Source organism: Fistularia commersonii, chromosome 17 (assembly GCF_037954325.1).
Source record: "Fistularia commersonii isolate RoL2024-O1a breed Wild chromosome 17, RoL_Fcom_v1.0, whole genome shotgun sequence".
In the NCBI taxonomy this organism is placed as follows: Eukaryota; Metazoa; Chordata; class Actinopteri; order Syngnathiformes; family Fistulariidae; genus Fistularia; species Fistularia commersonii.
This window is the reverse complement of record NC_141300.1, coordinates 10,775,358-10,798,838: the sequence shown is the minus strand read 5'-3', so window position 1 is coordinate 10,798,838 and position 23,481 is coordinate 10,775,358. Positions and strand designations below refer to the sequence as shown.

At 41.9% G+C, this 23,481-nt stretch overlaps 1 protein-coding gene across 1 annotated transcript in view; it reads left to right on the top strand.

The window, feature by feature from the left end:
* zfpm1 (zinc finger protein, FOG family member 1) overlaps positions 1-23,481 on the top strand; it is a 99,523-nt gene that overhangs the window by 44,579 nt on the left and 31,463 nt on the right. Inside the window, exons 2-3 of the mRNA XM_086163792.1 lie at positions 2,905-3,051; positions 9,847-9,984. Coding sequence (XP_086019918.1) covers positions 2,905-3,051; positions 9,847-9,984 — 285 coding nt within the window. The remainder of the gene's footprint in view (positions 1-2,904; positions 3,052-9,846; positions 9,985-23,481) is intronic.

Sequence of the window (23,481 nt, the reverse complement as noted above, 5' to 3'; positions counted from 1 at the left end):
AGCCCATTTCTAAAAATATTGTGTACGCGATCGATCTCTTCTTTTTCTTTTTTTTTTTTTTCTTTTTCTTGTTTTTTTTTTTTCCCTGACTTATTCTTTTTTTTCCACTCTCCCTCTCTCTTATGAGGGCTCAAATCTAGCCGTGTTAATTTTTTTTTATCTGAAATTAGAGCGAAACCATGCAGGCGTGGAAGTAGAAATTAGCCTAAAGATGTTTCATTTACAAAGACAGAAACACTTTTGTCGGGGGCGCCGATTGTTTCCAAGCATTATCTCTGCCTGCTTTTTAATTGCTTTGCAAGTGAAATTAACAGAATTAGAAAAATCGCCTCTCCCTTTTTACTACAAGCTTCTTTATTCACGGGTATTGTTGTGCACTTTGTATAGATTATAGGCCCCTTTGTTGCCGCGTTGTAAATATATACGCCCCTAGTCACGGTTTTAGCTCAGAAGCAATCCCTCTGTTGGCTCGATACAAGCAGAAAACCCAAATTAATTTATAACCTGCTCGGATTGGAGGGAAAAGGGCGGGAAACGGGAGGCTGGAAACCCACCCCGTGTGTTTTCCTCACCTATCCAGTGGCGCCGCCGCCATCATCCTCCGGTGTGTGTGTGTGTCACCACGCTCGCGACGTCTCTCCCTCGACAGCCGGTATATTAACCCTTTCGTTCTCGCCCCAAACACCCTCTAATCCTCTTAAAAGAAACGGCTACCTTGAATGAACGCCCCCATCGTGTCCATTATCGTTCTCGCTGAGAGCGAAAGCGTGTCATCGGATGAACATAATACATTTTGTCAGCAGAATCAGCCGGCGAAACACTAATAACTAACTTTTACGTACACACCACTTTAAGCGCACTGATATATTAATCTTTTAGAGGCGGTTTTTAATAATGAAGTCTTTTTTTTTTTTTTTTTTTTTTTTTTTACCCCCCCCTCCCCATCTTTTTATGGATTTAATCTTCAAACGGGCTAAAATAGATCAGAAGTAGTGTATAATTACTGTGGTCAGCAGGGATTGTGGGACTGTCATCGATAGCGATCAGCCCTGCGCTAATCACTCTTTTAGCTACAATTTTAGGTGAACGATAATTTGGCTTTAAGGTCCCTCTCGGCCTCAGCTGTTAATCTTTTGGATTAGACCATTAAGTGGGTCCAATTCTTCAAACCATCCTTCTTTTCTTTCCGTCTATCTTTCTTTTCTTTTTCTTTTTCTTCGGAACTCAAATACACTTACAAATAACTCATCGGCTGTCGATATGTTAGCCGTTAAGTCAGTCCCAGCGGGAACTCCTGGAGGCATGTTTCCGATTCTTTTTTTTTTTTTTTTTTTTTTTCTTTGTTTTGGAAACCTTCAAGACAATGATCTAAGACGTGTTCGCTGAAAATGTGTGTTATAAAGAATTTTCTTTTTTATAAAGGGGTTTATTTGTTGCTAACTTGCTGGCTATTCTCCCCCCACTTTATTTACTTTGAATTAGAAAACTCAAATGGAAACTGCAAGAAAGAAATCTGCATTATAAAATCTGAAATATGGTAATAAATCCCCCAGAAAATTAAATTGTCAATAGAAACTCTAAGGACTTTGGTGGGGACAAAACTGTGGCTCTGGACTAACTTAAATATTTCAGTTTTAAAAACCCTCAAGAAATTATCCAAGATCTGTGAAGAGAAAATTTGGCGGAAAAAAGTTTAAAAAAAAAAAAGGGGGTGGTGGGGGGGGGATGATAGTTGCTAACTTGCTAATCATGTTTACTTAAAATCTTGTGCACTTAAAATCAGATGGAAAATGCTAGAAAATTCTTGGAAATCTTGGTAATATAATAAATCAATAAATCAAAAAAGAATAAATCAACCAGAAATTCTCATTTTCAATTGAATTTCTTGGCACTTGGGTTCTTACAGAGCTGCGTTGTTCAAAAAAAGTATTTGATTTGATTATATGTAAAAATGTATATGTCCAAATTTGTTAACTTGCTAACTCTTTAACTTGGTAACCATTTCCCACACTGTATTTGCTTTCAATTAGATATTCAGATGCCAGAAAATCTGGATAATATCATTTGAAAAATGGTAAAATAAAATAAAAGAATCGCCCAGAAATTCACATTGTTAGTGGAAAGTCTTGGGACTTGGGTTGGGACAAAACTTTGGATCTGGACTTACTCAAATATTCCAGTGCTGTTTTATTTTGCATTGTCTTGAAAACCGTCAAGAAATTATCCACAATCTGTCTAGTGAAAATCTGGTGGAAAAAAGTAAAAAAAAAAAAAAAAAAAAGGGGGGGGGGGGATGTTATGGTCGCTAACTTGCTAATCAAGTTTACTTAAAATCTTGTTTACTTAACATCAGATGCAAAATGCTAGAAAATATTTGGAAATTTTGGTAATATAATAAATCAATGAATCAAAAAAGAATAAATTCTCATTTTCAATTACATCTCTTGGCGCTTGGGTTGATACAGAGCTGCGTTTTCAAAAAAAGTATTTGATTATATGTAAAAATGTATATGTACAAATTTGCTAACTTGCTAACTATTTCCCACACTGTAATTGCTTTCCATTAGAAATTCAGATGGCAGAAAATCTAGTTAATATCATTTGAAAATGGTAAGAAAAAAATAAAATAAAATAAAAAAATCACCCATTGTCAGTAGAAACTCTTGGGATTTGGAGTGGGATAAAACTGGGTGGTTGGAGCTACTTAAATTCCAGCTCAGCTTCAACTAACACCCTCTGGTTCCATGTGTTTCTCTCAATATGGCCTTGAATTTGAAAAGCTGATCCATGATTGTACCCCCTTGATATATATATATAAAAGATGGTTGAATGACATGATGGTAATATACACACGTTGAGTTGTCACTCCGCTAATGTCCTCTCCTTTTTTTTTTCCTCTCGAAGGTTCCCTCGGGGACCTGGACGTCAACGAGGACAACGCCGGGGACACCCTCAGCCTGTCGGGCGAGGAGGCGGGGGCCTCGGACCCGGACGACTCAGCGGAGGGTGACAGCTGCAGCCCGCCGCCATACACGCCGCCGTACAATGAAGGTGAGGAGCCAGAAGACCTCCATCGTCTTCACAAACCTTAATTTGTTAGGAAATTCTGCAATATATATGTCACATCGGCTAAAATCCACGTAGCAGCTTGATTCTCTTCATATCTCAATTTCTTTTATTACATTTTCGATCGCTCCTTGTTGTAAAATCAGTGTGAACTTTTTCACCCTCAAGGAAAATTCAACAAGTGAGTCAGAAGAATAGAAACCCCCTTGGGAAAACAAAATCAGAAAATGATTCTTCCTGTCGATCTTCTCCGCAGAATCCGGACCCGGTCATTATTGCTAAACCTTCTGATAGCGTCCGAATGATTGATTATCATGTTTTGAATGTTGACGTCCCCAAATTTATTTATTTTTTTTGTCGCAACCTTCACAAAGATATTGGTCAACCGCCGCAGACCACAGATCAAATATTTGTATGAGACAAGGTGGCGCCGATGAGGACTTTATATTTACTTATATCATTTTTGCGCGAAAGTCGGTTTATGGATTTTTTTTTTTTTTGTTCCCTGTTTTTTTTTCAGCTGCTACCGCCGCCAATGCTCGGTTTGTGTTTGCCCGTAATGTGAAATATGACCCCCTCTTCATCACACTTTGGACGCATTCATTCATTCATTCATTCATTCACTCAATCAATCGCTACACCGCTAATCCTGCACTCGGGGTCATGGGGGTCATCCCGGTTGTCATTGGCTGAGAGTGACTTTCCCAGACAAAACAAAAAGTTAGCTGCCCGCTATCAGACGGGCAACCATGTATGTAGACACAGAAATTTGAAAAATTACCCGAAAGCTAACGCAGCCCCTCGTAACTTACCTGCTTTCTCATTAAGCACTTGTTACGGCGAGGATGCCGAACCGGGGCGTTATTAGATAAAAGTTGCCACTCTCCCTTTTAGTGTTTTTTCGCGTTTCGGCGTGTAGGCCCCAACGATCGCGGCGCTATCTGCGACGTCGACAACGTGCCTCGGTAATGAGCACCTCTCCAAGTCCAATGGTTCACATGTCGGCGTCGCTGCCAGTTAATTGTGGTTATTACAAGCCGTATCTCACCATCGAGACTAAAAGTAATTCCCTCATCAACCGACGCCTACCTGCAATCCGTCGCCAGACAGTCAAACGTCACACAGACACAACAAGGACAGAAAAAAAAAAAAAAAAAAGCAAGCCCCCCCCCCCCCCACACTACAAACATTATAAGGTTGCTGCTTTTCCACATATGCTGCTCTTTTATCTCCATTGTGTCTAAAACGAAAGGAGAAAATAAATCTGCCGCTTCAATCTCGACTCGGGCGAATCTGCCCCCTCAATGCACCTCTTATCCCCAGCTGCACCCCCTCCCTTGTAAGGCTTGATAGCGAGTTTTCAGTCATATTCTTTTTGACTTATTCCAGATTTCGCTAGTTGTGTGTGTGTGTGTGTGTCTGTGTGTCGGTGAGTGTGTTTTAATCTCAAAAATTCCTGCTCTTGTGAAATTTTGGGGCTCGGGGAGTGATAAGCGTCTGTCGGTTGGCTCGGTTTTGATAAACCCATGGAAATTCTGTCAGGTGCTAATCGAGACGAGATTAGAGATTAGCTCGCCGTCTGTCTGTGTGCGTGTGTGTGTGTGTGAGAAAGAGAGAGAGGGGTTGTAAGGGGTGATATGTGTGTGTATGCGTGTGCTAGTTTTGAAGTCATTGAGGGGGAGGAGGGGAAGCTCAGGAAAAAATTGGCATGTGAGCAAGTTTTTGTTGACGGTAGACTCATTCTGCCTCGGTCTTTCTCTCCCTCTCGCACACACACACACACACGTGCACGCGCACGTCATCTTCATCATCGTCATCATGTTTTTATTTACCCCTCTCTCCTCTCCGGGCTTCCTCGGTTGTGCGGCGCTGCCATTATCAGTCCTCTGTAAATCAGCCATGTTTGACGAACCTGCTCTTTCAACCTGGGATCAATACCAGGTCTTTATCTGTCCAGCACTGGCTAATAAAGGCAAGGCCCCTTATCCACCATCTGGAGGAGAGAGAGAGAAAGAGAGAGAGAGAAACACACACACACACACACACACAGAAACACACACTGGCGATAACTGCCCAAGATAACTTTAGCAAGAAAAACACATTCTACCAGTAAAAGGACAGAGCACGGTGTCCCACCGCCCCCTCCAGCCAACAGTTTATTAATGCTCATACAATGGGGGACCACACACACACACACACACACACACACACACACACACACACACACACACACACACCTCTTTTAGGAAGACTTCAGCAGGTTGCTGTACAATCTCCGAAAATTAAAAAAAAAAAAAAGAAAGCTTTTTTTTGTTCTGCATCTCGGTGGCAGGAAGCTGATAAAAACTCCAGTTGGTCGCCATGTTCTGACCCGAGTGTCACCTTTGTACCAGACAGCCACATTGAATAGCACCTTTTTGCCTTATTTTTTTTTTTTTGCTGAAATGACCACAAGATCAGACACGTCGAAGAAGGATACATCTAAGATTGTGTGAGGAATCAACCGTATAGAGGTGTCAACATCTTCATTAATCTCATTTTCTGGATGCTTCTTGCAGCTTCAGAACAGCAGAAAGAGGAGACATTGTGGCCACCAAATCGCCAGCGCAGCCTTTGTAAAAGTCAGTTGAATATCGTGGCGATGTAAAAATTGGTCTCTGGACTTTTCCTGGGACGAATCAATCGATCAGCTAATTGGCTAATTGAGAATATAATCAACGCATCAGTCGAGGTCGTGAATAAACACACTCTGTTCGAAGAGGAGTAGAAGGCGGTCGGAAAGGATGCAGAGGAAATGCTGCTCTTTGTGAAGCATCTCCGCAAAGTGCTCTAAATTGAGACCATAGCTGGCAAATGCCCAAAACATCAGGAGCTGGATTATTGGAGATCACCTTTTTTTTTTTTTTTTTCCGCCCGTGTTCCTCAAAGAACCTACGCCCCCCCCCTTCCCCGGCACGCAGCCGAAGCAGGACAAAAGGGCAGAATTAAAAACACAAGCGAGAAGAGAAAAGGTGGTTGAAGTTGAGAGGAGATTGCTGGATGACTTTGCCCTGCAGGTGTGACAGGGGAAGTTCAGCTTATCAGATTGATGGAGACCGTCTCGCTACAGTGTGTGGCACGCGGGGGTGGGGTGGGGTGCAAGGGGATAGGAGGGGAGGGGGTTTGGCAGAAAAGTGTCTGTCGACTCCTCCTGATACCTGCCTCCCTGTCTGAGATGATATGGGAGATAATATTGATAATATTAAACGCAATAACTGTGTCTGGCACTCCCCTCCCTCCTCTCATCCCCTGCAGGATAAAATCAATGTGCCATTCAATGTGATTTATAGCTGAAAATAATGGCAGTGTTTAGGCGGCGCATGTGTGTGTGTGTGTGTGTGGGCGTGCGCGCCTGCAAACTTGTGCGTATCCGTACAGTACGCCAGTGTTTGCGTGTAAATGAGGTTGAGAGGTGGACGTGATGAGAAGATGGATGTGCGCGCGCACGCGTTGATTTATTCGACGATGCAGATGCTATCGGCCGACGGTTACATTAATAACACGGGAGTGTTGGGCGTCACGTGGTCTCGGGGGCATTTATGGCGGGTATTGATCGGGCGCTATCGCTGTTTATCGAGGCGGGAATGCAAGGGTAAACACGGCCTTTGTGCAGACAGCTCAGGTGTTATCAGGCCGGGGACTTGGGAAAGGGGAGACGATTTAAGTGCACGCCAGGGTGCCAGCAGGGAAAGACCAGATGTTTGCCCTGAAAGCCGTGACGCTGATTAATATAAACATTTTATATTATTTTGTTTTCTCCCCTGATTTTTTTTTTTTTTTTTTTTCTCCATCGTAATATGTTTTCGGTATGGCAGAGCACTTCTGTGAGAAACGTCATTGTGGCCCTTAAACTTATTTCCCATCTGAGGAACTAAACGTAGACTGCGATATCGACCAAAAAAAAAAAAAAGAATCAACACGTTTTTTTCAATCAAGATGAGCTTGATGTTCCAGGAGCGTAGCAGATATCAGACAAGGCAGATCACTCGGCTGTGACCTTTAACCTCTCCAATGAAACACCAACACGTCTCTCACTGTGAATCAGTGTTTCCTCACAGCTTGTGTGTGTGTGTGTGTGGATGCACGTTGTCTCCTCCTCATTATGGTCTGTCACAGTATATACTCTGTGCCGTCTGTTACGTTTTAATGCAATTCGCCCGTCCTCTGAAAAACAACACATCGTGCCTCTGACACAGAGCGGCGTTCATGTTTGTTTTCATAAAGCTCGGGGAAGTGAGATGCGATCGCTTAAGATACATGATGCTGTTAAATTCAAGGTCAAAACTGGGTCAGAGATAAGACGAGAGCAACTCCAGGAAATCACGATGATGATCTGAGAACGGGGAGAATTTAAAGTCATTAAGATGAAAGTAGGTTGTTTTGGGAGTGGGGGGGGGCTATTAATTTCTTGACATTTTTTTTTTTTTAAGGTCTTTTTGGGGTGAAAAAGCGTTGCAAGCCTAGTACCGATATTGTTTTTTTTTTTTTTTCAAAATTCTGCAACATTTTCAACATTTTTTTCAGCATTCTGTTGCTCTTGTCTCATAACTTCATGAATTAAAGCTGACATGTAGTCAAATATGTATCATGGTGCTCCAAATGAAATAATCATCATAGCTTTTGGTTCGTTTCATAGCTTATTATTGGCCTAATATTAAAGAAAAATGGTCGGTCTTGTTATTTTTTTCTGCTCCTTCAAGGTTTTATCAGCAGATAATTAGCTATTTTTTGGCTGATATTTAAAGTAACTGTCGGATTGAGGGGATTTTTCTTTCACAGATATACAATTTTTCATCGTCCTCTTCTTTTTGTTATCACTGGGCCGATTCAGCACCGAAACCTGTTGCAGATAAAAAAAAAACAAACAAAAAACAAACGTCATCTTTTATTCAATTCAGTAACAAGTATGATAAAAGTTCCACTTGGGATGAATAGTTTTTTTTTTCAACTGGTGTGTGGCCACGACCTTTGACCTCACGATGATGCAAGCAGCGGCTGATTTCCAGTCGTGATAACGGGAAGGTGTCGTGATGTAACTATCGATCTAATCTCACTAATCAGGCTAATAGGGAGGGACTCAGCAGTTCGATGAACTGCCAGATAACCGATAACGCCAAAGTTCAGGGTTCGCATATCATACGTACGCGTGGATCGGCGGATCGATGCGTGCCCCACGTACGCACGCACGCACGCACACACACGCAAACACACATCGGAGACTGAGACGCAAAAACACAAACCGACTCGCAGGCAGACATGTTCGACAAGCGTCTCCAAATGCATCACAGCGCTGACGTTTTTTCGGAAATCCGAGTGGATAGCGTGGTGAACTAAAAGGACCCGCGTTGTTGATATTTTCTTTTTAGTTCCTCTTAATTTCTTCCAATTTGCTACAAACCCCCCATCATAACAATTACGTATTAGTTATAATACTCTCTTGTTTGAGTATAAGAATACGATACCACACAGCGAGAAGTTTCCTGGTTGGACTCCGACCGGCGGCCCTTTTTCTCGTGGAGTCTCCACGTTCCCTCCGACGGTTCCCCAGTTTTCCTCCCGCAGTCCCATGCAGGAAATTAATCGACGACCCGAAATTGCCCAGATCTGTGAAGAAGGGAGTGAATGGTTTAAATCTCTCGCGATCGCCAGGTCCGGTTCTTTGGTCCCGTCGTCCGATAAAAGCCAGAATAGGCTTGCAGTGTCCTGGTGACCCTGAGTACAGGATAAGCAGTTTAGAAAATGAGTGATTTCATCATTTTTTTTTTAAGTACATGGTGGGAAAAATTGTGAAAAGGTAGGAGGAGGATTTGAGACTCAAAGTCATTTTTATTGTGGACATAGAGGAATCAAGAAGACCTTTGTTGGAATCCCACGATGACATGAGATTATCAAAATTTTTACTGCGCTGATGCCCCAGATCAGGTTGGCAGCAAGTTAGGCTATGCAGTGTGTGTGTGTGTACGTTTGTGTGTCTCTGTCCAAAATAAAATAAAAAAAAAAAAACCCTCACTAACCCAAGCTTACTGTTCTGTATATTTCCTGTGCATCGTGTATTTGCAAGTGTATTTGCAGTCCCTATGTCCTCTATTGTAAATCGCTTTGGATAAAAGCGTCTGCCCAATGTAATGTAATGTAAAATAATGATAATTATAGAGTCAAAATTAGCAGTAAAATCCAAACGTGTGAATGAGGTTGTATGTCTCTACATGTGGTCCTGTGATGGACCGGTCCAGGGTGGAAAAAAAAACAAACAAACAACTAAATCCAATCTAATTAAAACCACGCCCCAAACCGTTTCTCTCCAAGTACATAGTAATGTCGTCATTTTTAAGGGTGTTGATCAATGGCGGCGGTATCAATACTGATTAGCGGGTCTGAGGGTGACCGGTCAAGCCGGGGTGGGGGCGATCAGAAGGGTGAACTACAGAGGAGGATGGCGGCCGATGATAAGGCAGGTGGAGGAAGCCTTGGAAAAAATGCAGGAGGAGCGAAAACATGGCGTCTGATCAGTCTTTGATTGCCGGCGGTTGCAGCGAGAATCAAAGGGCTCGTCTCTGCATGGCAGGTATCCTGTTACACAGCTCAGCGACTCGTTTCACCACCACCTTTGATCAACAGACAGGAACCGTCACTGCCCAGACCCACGCATGCACACACACACACTTTGGTGGTCAGTTATTTTCCTGAGAGAAAAAAAAAATGTTAAAAAAAAAAAAAAATGTTTTTTATGTTTTGGCTCAGAAACCAGGACGCAGGATTCTCACGGAGGCCCCGAGGAGGACGACGAGAACGGGGAGGAGCGAGGACTTTTGCACAGCGGTGAGGACGAGGAGGACGACAGCAGGGAAGAGGACATGGGGCGGCGGCTCAGCGGGCCAGGTTTGTTGACATATTTAAAAAAAGATTGTTTAAAAAAAAAAAAAAAAAGCCCCCAAACTACAGAAAATGACCTCAAATCAGCATCAGCATTAAAGAAAAAAAAAAAAACAAAAAACAAAAAAAACAACAAGATTTATATGAAAGAATGCCGAAGGCCCTGTAAATTATTTTTTTTGTTTTTTAATTGCTTGAAAAGTAAGGACTGCAAAATAAAAATAAATAAATATGTATATTTTTTCACTTACATTTTTTAGAATATTAAATGATTAGATTGTAAACAGAAGAAATTAATTTGAATTATGACGGGGAAAAAAGTGGAGCACTAATATGTTGATGAATTAACTGAAAATATTAAAAAAAAATAGAAAAATATAATAATTCTTCCATAATTCTTTTATTGAAAAAAGCAAAACAAGCAATCTGTGCTCCCATCGAGATTTAAACTATTTCTCAAAAGTGACCAAAAAAAAAAAAAAAAAAAAAAGAGGTCTCCCAGGCCATTAGGTGCACCGGACTGGCCGCGCAAAGTTTTTATTTGGTGTTTCTGGCATACATCAAGCCCCGAGCCCGGTGGCGTTTCTGAAAGCGCGCGGCGCAACCCGTTGAGCTGTTGAGCATCGGAACCCGGGACGCGGGATGACAGGCTGCAGGACAGGCCAATCCGTCTGGATTGCTCCGGAAAGACGTTTCAGCTGGTCGTGCTCTCGCAGGCACCTCCGCAGAGCCGGGCTGTCTTCACCCTCCGTCCCTCCGTGTGTGTGTGTGTGTGTGTGTCCCGTAGGACACGTGACAGCCACGGCGGGCGATGGGGAGGGGGGGGGGGGGATGTATTCAACTCAGAAAACAACAAACACACGCACACACACATTCACAGACAGGCGGAAGGAGATAAGTAAATCGCCATAATTTTATTATTTATTTCCTCCCCTTATCAAGCTCCGTTTGATTATTTATTTCGTCTCTGTCTGTTGTCTTCAATGAGTTAAACAATGCAGGAAGATTATTATTATTATTTTTTTATTAATTTTTTTTCTCGCCTTTTTCAAGCTGTGCTCGTTTCGCGCGCGGGCGTGCGTGCGTGCGTGCGCGTCTGCACACTTTGTGTGTGTGTTTTAATTCCTCCGGTGGTAGAGAGGATGTGTTCATTATCGTCCCGTCCCAGCCTCGTCCCTTTAACAGTAATTGGAGCGATATTAATTGCTGCGTGGCGGCTTGTTGATGCTCGCGCCATGATGCTGCACTGATAGGGCCGTTTTCTTTCTTTCTTTTTTTTTTTTTTTTTTTTTTTTTTTTCCTTCCTCCCTCCACGCAAACCGAACTGGCGGGCGAGCAGGGGTGAGAGAGGAGGAGGAGGAGAGAGAGTAAGGGAGAGAGATAGCCCCTCTATCAGCTCTGGAGCAGGCGCTGTCTTTATCAGGAGCACGATTGGCAAAAAGGAAACTTTGACCAGTCTGAATTTTTCTCTTATCGTCAAGCCTCCCCCCCTTTCCTCCTCCCTCCCTCCCTCCCTACATCCATCCACCTTCTCCTCCTCTCCGCTCTCTCCATCACCCTCCCCTCCTCTCCCCGACACTCGTATATCACTCCCTCTTTTTGTTCATGTTTGTTTCTTCCATCCTCCTCCTCCTCATCACGGCGGTCTGTGTGCCCTCGCCTGAAAATTATAAAAAAAACAAACAAAAAAAAAAAAAAAAAAAAACGCGATTTATCAGAAAATAAGTAGCCGGACCGACAAACAAGCGAGAAACAAGCTGGAAAAATCAGGAGGGAGGAAATAAAAGGGCGACCGACGCGAGAAACAAAAAGAGGATTTCGGGAATTTACAGACGGGGGGAAAAAAAATAGATAAAAGTTGACCAGAACAAAACTGAAAGCGTAAAGAAATCACAGAGGGTTTTAATGAAATCCAAACCCGACGACCTGCGGAGCGACCGGAAATAATCGGATCCGCAGAAACGAGAAAGTAGTCCCTAAAAGTCGGAGGCGGGTTAATGAGTGACCGGCGCCGGGGGGTGGGGAGGGAGGGTCTCCAGTTTTTCTGTCTTTTCGTTCCCGGGGCCTGGTATGACAGGCGTCTCTCTCCCCGCTCGCCCCTCATCACGTCCGCTCGCTCATAGAAAGCGTTCACCTTGTGTCAGACGTTTCCCACAAACAGACGAGAGTGGAATAAACAGGCTTTATCTCCTCAGGGGAGTGTTGACATTCCTCTCGGTTCTCACCGCCGCTGATTGTTCAAGTTCCTCCTCCTCTTTTTTTTTTTTTTTCCCCCAGTCTAATAGGCTTTTTCTTTTCTCCCTCTCCCATGCCAGATGCCTGGTCATCTGCCCTTTATGATTTTTTTTTTTCCCTCCATTTTTATTTCGCGTGATTTGCCATCATGCGGCATTTTTCTCCCATCGTATTCCATCTCATCTCCAAACCGGCCCAAGATGTGGAGCCTTTGCGGGCCCGCAGTTTACTGCCTGTAAATCTCTAAGGGGCTGCCCATCAGTCACAATGGCTTTAAACGATAACACAAGTCACTGAATATATTTAGGAAATTGTGCTTGTTCTTAGATACTGGCTGAACTATCAGCCAGATTAACGCAGAAACACCACATCCATCCTGTGACACTCGGCGACGCACGAACCGCCGTTGTGCACACATATCGTGCCGCTCGCCTCGATTTCTCATAACTGCAGTAACAAAAAGTAAACTCTGCATTTTGACCCCCATCCACATCACGACCCCCCCCCATGCGCCGCAAACGCCGCTATTATCGTAATCCGCATCATCGTAACCATCGCCTGTACTGATATTACCATCCTGAACGCCATCATCAGCAAAAGCATTTGTTCCTCTGACTTAAGAATCAAGCGCTTCTAAAAAAAAAAAAAAAAAAAAAAACTCCCTATGTTACATGTTCTTTTAGTTTTATATATCATTTCTCACTAGTTTTCCCCCCATTTTTTCCCCCCAAAGGCCTTAAAACATTTCTTGATGGTCATGCACTGTCATGCTGGTTGCGTCTGATGATTTTCACAGAAATACATTGCTTGATTTAAAAAAAATAAATAAAAAAAAAAAGTTCAGCTTTCTTTTCTTGCTCTTGTTTTCGGTAATTACTTAACCATTTATTCGTCCCTTATTCTTCCCCCGTCGCATACTGATGACCCAACAAGCTCATCTGGAGCGGTTATAATATCCTTATTTAACATTTAATTCACAACCTTTAACTCCAAACCGAATCTGTCCGTAAGCACTCAGGTTTACTCAACAGACCATATGATGAATTATAAAAGCATATGTTTAATTTGGTTAAAAATGCAGTCATTCCTAGATAGGAAATTATTATAAGCATTCGGTGCTAATCTTTTAATTTATTGTAATTCTTTGAGGCAGTCGACGTTAATATCAAGACAGACTCACATTAACATGCAACAGAGCAAAAAATTAATTCATCCTCTCACTTTTTTTTTTTTTTTCTCCCTTCTTTGGCTTATTAGTGCAGTTCATTACAGGACAACACTGGCTGTGTAATGAGTTGTTTATATTCCAGTCAGAAGAAGAGACGATAGTCTTTTATTTCAGCATTTTCCCCCAACGTGGGCTTTGTGGTGTCTCTTTTTATGAGAGAGAAAAAAAAAAACATTAAAATTAAGAGATGATAAACTGTGAATGGATCAGAGGCTTCAGCGGTTTCCTGTCCGTCTCTGACGTCCTCATGAGATCGAACCGATCAAGACGTCACCTGTGTGTGTGCGTGTGCACGTGCATGTGTGTGTGTGCGTGCGCACGACCACATGCTAGGTGGCAGCACAGACGCTGTCTTATGAGTCCAGTTGGGAGTCGGCCCCTACCAGGGATGGCATGTTATGCTAAAGCCGTCTTTTTTTTTTTTAATCTACAGTGTTACCATATTGCACGATATGCAAAATAATTATAAAGAGGAGGAGGAGGAGAAGAAGAAGAAAACCTGTCTTTTAAATGACCTTGCAGGCTGGAAGCTTCTGTACCCCCTCGCCCACTCACTCGCTTAAAATTTCTTGATATGCAAATAGGTGTCACAGTAATCCCTTGTCGTTGCCGTGCCGACCAGCTGGATGTCCCTTCCCCGCTCGGCTCACGGAGCCGTCGTCAGACTTTCCAAGTAAACTACGCGTTCGCCGTTGATACATGCCGAGGTAATGACCGATGTAACGGGTTCGTCCAGCGGCGGACAAACATTAAGAAGACGATTAAGACGTCTTATTCGTCGACGACGAAATATAAGACGACGAAAAAGACGAGACCTAATTTTCAAGGGCAGGCTTGTCGCTTAGGGTTCAGACTTCTGGATTTAACGATTTACTGGCATCATCCGAAAATGCAATTGAGTGTGGGATGGGATAAAAATGGCTTCCAATCAAAATCTAGAACACACTTTAAAAAAACGGGATCAGTTTCCAAAGATGGCTGCCGACTCAAATGATGTCGAACATTATTTCCTTATTATCATACATTCATGTTACAACAGGCAATACTCATCCTATATTCCTTAGCTAAAGATAAGCCATATATTCTGTTTGTTAGTACACACACACACACGTATACACTAAAATTGGACACAAAAGAAAAAAAGCAACCCAAAAATATATCACCCCCCCAAAAAAGAAGGGAAATATTATCAAAAATTGAGTTAAAAAAAAACAAAACATGTGTATCACATTTTTACTTTTACATGCTTGTCACGCACGCGATTGTTGCACTGCAACCTTCATATTTCGGTCTTGACAATAACAGCTCAAGCAGCCAGCCTCTGGTATTTGTCTGTGTGTGTGTGTGTGTGTGTGTGTGTGTGAGAGAAACGTTCGGAAGAAACGATTCTCCGGGGTTTTTTTTTCCAGTCCCACATACACACACTCCGTTCAGCGCAGCAAAGCCGAGCGTTTTCCTGCCTCAGCACTCCTGCCTCCTTATCCTTCCCCCCCAGAGTTATTTAAATTACCTCCAATAAAGCATTATAATGGCAAGTCTAATAATGCTTATTATTATTTACCAGGTTCTGTTTGTGAGTCTGCACGTGTGTGTGTGTGCGCGCGCACGCCGGTGTGTGCGTGTGAGTCGGGTTATCATACAGTTAATTATAATGGAGCATGAAGGTGCACTATATGCATATTATCACCGCTGGAAGTGTAATTTATTTGGGGTGAGGAAGGGAAGATGTTGTCACATTTGCATAGCGCCCCCCCCCCCCCCCCAACCCCCCCACCGCCCCCTTTGAAACGGCCCTGACCAGAACGAAGCGCACCTTCATCGCTTTGCCCACGTCTGATAAGACATAAGACCTTTTGTTTCTCTTCATTTAGTCACGGACGAGCGGATGCAGCGTCGGAGGGATAAGATGTTTGTTTAAAGGCTTCCGGGTTCTGTGTTTGCGTTTTTTTTTTTTTTTTTTGGCCGCTTCACTTTCATACAAAGACAACAACCGGCAAAACAAAATATGCCTGGAATTTTTTTGTTTTCACTCAAACGGCTTCTTAGTTGATGAGGACCTCAGAGGTCGAAGGTCAACCGGGAACATTAGATTCTTTTCACTGACTGGACTTTAGTGAACCTGACTAATGATGTCTATTGAAAAAGAAAAATAGTGTGTCGTGATACCTTAACTTCTTATTTTAATTGTCAACGGTTGATGACCAAGCTTGCAACTACATTTGCTCATATATCGAATTAAAATTAATTTCTGTTAATGTGTTCCAGCCCCCCGATTTTGTTACATGTTTGTGTGTTTTTTGTTTTTTTTTTTATTTTGTTACATGGTGTTCAATAAGAAAAATTTTGCTTTATAATTAACAAATAATGTATAGTAAAATAGAATGTAAAGAAATAAACTGGTTTGGTTGGGGGAGTTTTTCATTTTGCGATCCTTCACGTAACTTTCTAGCTTCCATGTGCTGCTAAATGTAATCTGCACACTTTACGACACATTATGGATAAACTTTAGCGACAGAGTGAATGCCGCTCCTCTTTCTAAAACGATCAAACCGTTCCCGACCGCTCGTCCGATGCCTCGCATGTCCCTCACAGATGATGCTCTCCGTCGCCCGTATCTCACCAACAACATCATCTCCATCTTTTCACAGATGAGTCCACAGCACACACACACCTAGCTCATGTTGCTCCATGATTTTTCTTCCGGTTGTTTTTAAACACCAATTCGCGGCCGGCGGTTACCACGTCGGTGTCAAACGCTAAATTCCGCTCGCTCCTAACTCAGATCTCGGTTCGTATCACGAAGCAAAAAAAAAAAAAAAAAAAAGTTTAGTGCCATCACCGAGTCCTCGTGCTAGCAGGCGGCAGGAGTGCAGAAGCGCTTTCGGTTTGAACCCCGTGGATAAAAGGGACGGGAAAGCGGCGTGAGAACAGCCGAGACAGAGGCGTGGAAGAAGGAATATTTAGTCGAGAGCCGGAGATAATGAAGGGGGAACAGAGGGCCGAAGGTTTAAGGATCAATGAGAGCGTGAGATGATTGGTGAGAGATTTTAACAGGTGCAATTCAGATAGTGAAATTAGAGGTTAAGGATGGGAAGGGAAGGTCGAAAGATAGAAGAAAACTAGAGATATCATCTATATATACACATATATATGTATGTATGTGTGCCTATATATGTTTATGTGTATGTATGTGTACATGTATGCGTGTGTGTGTGTGTGTGTGTGTTTATATATTAGTGTGTCGAAATGTTGTTGTGCAAGACACTGAATCGACGGCAGCCTCCTGCTCATGATTCATCCATGATGGGTTAATTGCAGAGAAGGAATTACCCTATTGGGATTAATAAAGGATTAGATTATTGTTAAATTAATTATTGATTATTATCTGTATATATATATATGAGTGTATATATCTATTTATCTATATATATATATACATAGAGAGAGCGATATGTATGTGAATATATATATATGTATATATATATGTGTGTGTGTGTGATGTGTGTGTGTGTGTGTGTGTGTGTGTGTGTACTGGAAACCCTTGTTTATTTCAGGGTTACGTTCTAAAAATAACCCACAATAGGCGAAATCCGCAAAGTAGTCAGCTTGTCATGAATGTCATCGCTGTCAGCAAAGGTTTCATAAAGTTTATTAGCTTTCGTGCGGATAATGTTGGTATCCAGCATAATGTTCTTTTTCCTGCAGTCATTAATCCACAAAGTTAAAGCAGATGCCATCCTTACAATGGTCTCGTTGCAGACAGTCACGACCCTTTTTGGCATCCTTGTAAAAACGTATTTCTGCGGTCATCCTTATGTTATTTTCCTCCTTCTTTACGTAACGAACCGAAGATTCATTTATTCCGTAATGGCGCCCTACAGCCGCATAGCTTCTTCTTTTATTCAGCATGTCCAGAAGTTTAACTTTTTCTGCGATTCTTCCTCTTCCTGTTGGGCGCGTCGTCAGGTGCCTTTGCAGAATGTTTGAATGTCGACATTGTGAGTTTTGTCAAGGTGATAATTTGCAAAATGTAAGATTGTTGACACTGATCCACCGTCCTTTAGCCAATCAGGATGCAGAATACAACATTCTGTACTGTAAAAAAAAAAAAAACGCATTAAAAAAACTGTACAAAAATCCGTGAAACAGTGAAGCCGCAAAAGGTGAACTGCGCGATCGCAAGTTTTTGCTGTGTATATATACAGGACTGTCTCAGAAAATTAGAATATTGTGATAAAGTTCTTTATCCTCTGTAATGCAATTAAAAAAAAAAAAAAAAAACTTTTTCATGATATTCTAATATTTTCAGATAGGATTTTTGAGTTTTCTTAAGATGTAAGCCATAATCACCAATATTAAAATAATAAAAGGCTTGCAATATTTCACTTGATTTGTAATGAATCCAGAATGTATGACATTTTTGTTTTTGTGATTGCATTACAGAAGATAAAGAACTTTATCACAATATTCTAATTTTCTGAGACGGTCCTGTATATCATGGGTGATAGACTGAAAGCATATTCTAAGTATTTTTTGAAGTAATTTACAAGTAATCTTGGACGTTGACTGGCACGGAGACTTTAAGCCATTGTTCTTACATAATTCTAAATAACTAATAGAAAAATCACCAATGAACAATTAGCTGATGGGTGGATGACAAAATGGCGTCCATGGCAACGGCGTCCATGGTTTTGAACTCTTCTATATCCGTCCAGTGTGTCTGCCAAATAACTCCCCCCAGCAGGATATCGCCATCCTGCAGACGCCATGTCTCCCAGCAGTCAACTCCATGTGTCAGTCAAAATGCCGGCAGGAGATGATTGGCCGTGGCAGACTGGTGAATTTGTCAGGGTCCTGATTTTGCAAACTCCAGAGTCCAGAAACACTCATTTATTGGGTTTTCAGTGAGTTGTGTTATACATCTTAAAAATATGTCATGTAAATGTCTTTTGACGGCAGGCGCTACATGGTTGTGTCTGAAGGGTTTTTTTTTTTTTCTGCCATTATGAAATGACCAGAAGAAAGTCAAAGTCCATTATTCATCCGCTCATTCCCCTCAGACGCCAGTCAGACACTTCACACACTTTATCCGCATCGCTGGCTGACTGGTTCCCGTGCAAAATTTGGTTTCGTCGCAATGGTGACATTTAGCATCATCACGGAGAGCATCATAAGATAAGATAAGAACAACTTTATTTATCCCGAAGGAAATCGCTGTGCCAGAGTTTCAAGCAAAAACATAACAATAATAGATAATAGTAGGAAGGAGGGAGAATAAGAAATACAATAAAATATAAATTGTAATAAAATGTAAATTGCTATCAAGTGTTTTAAGGTCTTAAGTACAAAGATTTGATCATCTGTGAGGATGAGGAACGGACGGGGCAAAGCCTGTCGGGAACGGTTTGTTCGGCTTAAAAAGAGGAACAGCGTTCACTCTGAATCTAAGTTTAGCCATAAATAGTAGTAAAATGTGCAGGTTACATTTCGCAACCCATTGTAGCATTAAGTGTGTAGTCGGTAAATTAAATGAAGGAGCACAAAATGCAAAACTCCCTCATCCTGTTCTGCCTACAAGTTAAAAACACTTATTAAAATCCAGTTTACTTCTTTACATTCCATTTTATTATACATTATTTGTTATTGATCAGGTACATTCACGTTTGAGTGATGGAACAACACTTTCTTCATAAATTTATGCAACGTAACTAGGAAATGCCGTGCTTTTAGTTCCACGGAACGGTTCGGTTTCTATTTGTCGTCTAAAATTAATTAAATTCTCCTTAATTTGTCTTGAGGACATGTTAAAGAAAAGCGCAGTACAGCCCCAGGCCAGTAGGGGGCAGTAAGCATAGGAAAGATGGTGAAACGGTTCCTCTCTGTGACCCTGTTGAGTGTTTGTCATTATATATTTTAATACATACAGCTTTGCAAATTAAATTAAAATGAACAAGCGTGATCCGAAAACCTGCAGAAGTCGGTCAGCGGTAACTGCTGAAGCTAATACGTCCACTTCCTCGCCGCCTAGCATGACTGACACTGTCGCTGAGATGTCACTCCCATCCCCGAAGGGTGATAGACAGGGGCGTCTAATCTGAGGGGTCTCATCTCCCTGCTGTCCAGAAGTGTGAGAAGACCCCACACACACACACACACACACACACACACACGTGCACACACACACACCTACTCGCTTGTGCATCTTTGTTTCCTGTTGTTCGTAAAAGCGAGCGGACCCGATGCAGCCGCGCACACGTGAGCTTCTTCCGATCTCACCCGGCGTTTATTTCGCCTTCATATTTAAACATTTTATCGTTTTGTCACGGATAGTTTCAATAACAACGATCCGTGACAGACACCCGTTTGATTGATGAAAGTGTGGCAATTAATATCAGTAATGAGATGAACACATAATTCATATTTGTAATCGTCTGATCTTTTCTTTAAATAAAATCAGATTTTCACCTCACTTTTGGGACACATCTTGCTTATTTGTCTTTTTTTTTTTTTTTTTTTTAGAGGGGCAAATTAATGTGTAGTATCTAGCTAATTTTCAGGATATTATTTAAGAAATATTCGTGGAATGTCTTTTCTGAAGATAATTCCTTGCTAAATTTTACATCATATGCAGCTGAATCTTAGGTAATTAGAAATATGTAATAAAATGTCTTTCAGCATCATGATATTAATTAAATTCCATATTGCCCAGCCCAAACTCAAAGTGTGACTTGGCTATTTGAAATTTACTTTCAGGCTTTTAATTTAATGAAATGGAGACAAAATCGGTACAAGGACGCGCTTTATGCTTGTTTTAGCCAATCTAGTAAAACACCAGAGGCAATTCGGAAACAATCGGTGAAGTGTAGACCGTGAAAACGAAGAAACACCATCTGAGATGGATCTGAAGGTTCCAGATGGCTCCAATCCCCTCCAGACAGATTCATCAGGCTCACGCAGTTGTATATCTCTATATGACTTGTGAATGAGATAGTGAACAATTGTATGTCCCTATGTGACTTGTGAATCGGGGAGTATGGCGATCAGGTCGGGGGTGAACCTGTACCCGATGGGAAAAGCTCCAAACCACCCCGACTCCAGGCCGAGCGGTGCATTATGAACGAATGGATGACCTAAGAATTCATTGTCTGGGGCATCGTTCCTCCGAGCATACATGTCTCTGTCTGACTCTTCTGCCTGAATTGTCCCCAGAGCCCTTTGGGATCCCCAGTCATGAAGGTCATGATCCGTTTTAGTTTTGTGCGATCGGTCCATTCAGCGATTCCTCTTGTGGCAGTTTCTTTAAATCCCCGCTCACCTCTTCCTTCCCTTTTCTGACTCGTCAAACAGAAACTAAATAAATCCTTTTGCCCCCTTTGCACCTCTGGAGTAACCATTCAAGCAGGAGTAGCCTTTCTTCAGTATTTGTGCTATTATCCCAATCGCTGAACCTCCAAATGACCCTTATTTTGTTGAGGAAGCCAATCCTCCCTCAACTCCTCCATGTCTTTTCCCGGTCAGCGCTGCCGATACATTTTGATTGAAACGTCCTCTTTTTTTTTTTTTTTTTCCCCTTTTTTTTTCCAGGGGCCAGAAGGAGTTGTTAAAGCAGACATGAATTAATGATTGAATTAATTATCAGAGTCACATACCGTACAATTAATTTTGCGGCTTTGCCTCAGTCTTTTTTCCCTCTCCGTGTCTGTGCTTAGAGAATGTCAAGAAACATTTTCTAATTAATTTATGTGTGATTATCAGGGATGGTTTCTGGAAGGTCTCCACTTTCAATTTGTGACAGGCTGCAGCAGAAGCAGCGAGGGAAGGCTGGGAGAAACGGAGGTGGGAATATGAATATGGCCCGATACACACACACACACACACACACACACACACACCCACACGCACGCATGCAGACATGCACGCCCACACACACACACACTCATTTAGGTTTGCATGGGGTTTCACTGCCTCACTCTCTCTCCGGCTCACAAACTTTCAGTCAAATTGAATTTTCCCATCGACCCCCACTTCAGGCACGACGCCCATTTCTTCTGTTTGCGACCCACTCCCCATTTTTTTTTTATTTTTTGCATCCTCCTAAAACAACAGACGGACGATAGGACCCCCGTTTTTTTCTGAAGCGCACATTTTATTAAAGCGTCTTCACAGATGTTTCATGTCAAAGCCAAGTGTCGGCCAGTACGCAGATGATCAGTGATTTATTTGTGAAATGAGATGAGGCGTACATAAATCGATCCCACAATCGGGACATTTTTTAGCAGCAGCGTAACAGATAATGAAAAAATATTAGAAAAATAAATAAGAATACGAAGGTATAAAAAAAGTAGAGTATAATTAATAACCTGTCTAAACAGAATTTATAGATGTGCAAAGTGGTGTTGTCGCGGTTGTTTCCTAAATTCACTTTTTTTGTCATCAACTACTTTTTGTTCTAATTTCTAATAATTTCTAAAGACCGGCCGATGAAATTATGATTTCATTCCAGCGTGTCGTTTCCTCGGTGTGTCTTCTACTAGATCCTCTCCTTCTCACAGGTGTACAGTCTTTTTTTTTTTTAATTCTTCTTCATATTTTTTTTTTTTGAAAGTGAAACCGGTCAGGTGATTGACCCCCCCCTCACATGAATTTTCTGCACTTGAATGTCAGTATCCATGCGTTCGCTGAAGAGGAGGAGGTTTGTCTCATCACCACCCCGCTTTGTCACCATTCTCGTTTCACCCCCTTCGTCCTCTGACCAGGGGGAGAAAAAAAAAAAAAAAGCTTTTATTTTTTTTCCTCCATCATTTATCTTTTTTTCGCATATTTGTGAATTTGCATGTTTGCTTCTTGCTCTTTTCTGGTAGTGTATGTATTTTGTAGATAAAAGTTCAGCAGTGCAGTTAAGAGAAATTAGTTGGGTAAACAGTGGTAAATGTCAATGATAAAGTTCTGTTGAAGCTCATCTGATTAGCGAGGCTACGCAGGTGTCTTATCTCGCCTGTGCAACAGAGGGTAAAATGGAAATGATTGCGTGGTCTTGAGCAGTAGATGCCTATCCCAGAAATGTCTATCTGCCACTGAGCGGAGCCCGCCGGACTCTCGGCACCGCCTGGAGGATCACGGAGGGAGACGAGACACGGGGAAGGAAAAAGCAATCAGGTCGCTCTTGTTAGATTGAGGTTCTTTATCAGTGGACGTTACAAACAATGCGAGTGGTCATTTGTGTAAAAAGCAAGACAATACGGCTCGACTTGAGCCCCCCCCCTCCCCGCCCCCCCTTTCTTTATCAGCTTTGAAAGCCAAAACAGAAATAAAGTGATGCTATAAACAACCCCATTTCCGCCAGAAAACCGTGGGGGAAGATAACGGCGACAAATAATTGATGTTGAAAAGTGAAACCTGCGAGCGTTTAATGTAAAATTAATTAAAGGTTGGGGAATTCATTTGATTAGAGGCGCGGGCCCGAGTCACGTGGCCCGGAACCGGAGGCCGACGCAGACGACGCACCGAGTGATGGCTTCGGACGGATTCAAAGCGGAACTAGCAGAGACAGACAAAGGATTTGGGTGAAACGCGTTTGCCATTGAAAGTGAACGCGCGCGTGACCTTGACCTTTGACCTCGGCGATCCTGGGTAAAAAAAAAAAAAAAAAGTTTAAAATTATTTTAACAGCAATCGCTGCAAGGGATCAGATAGATTGGCGAGGGCGGACAAAAATACTTAAATTGTTCGCGCATTAAATTTAGATGTAAATAAAACAAGTTAGTCATTCATTCACACGTCTGTTTCAGAAATTAAGTACAGAAATAAATCCTCTCACAGTGACATAGTCTTGATTGCTTTACAGCTCTTGTCATTCTATCTATCTATCTATCTATCTATCTATCTATCTATCTATCTATCTATCTATCTATCTATCTCTCTATCTCTCTATCTCTCTCTCTCTCTCTACTTGGAATTACAGGACTGTCTCAGAAAATTAGAATATTGTGATAAAGTTCTTTATCTGTCTAATACAATTACAAAAACAAAAATGTCATACA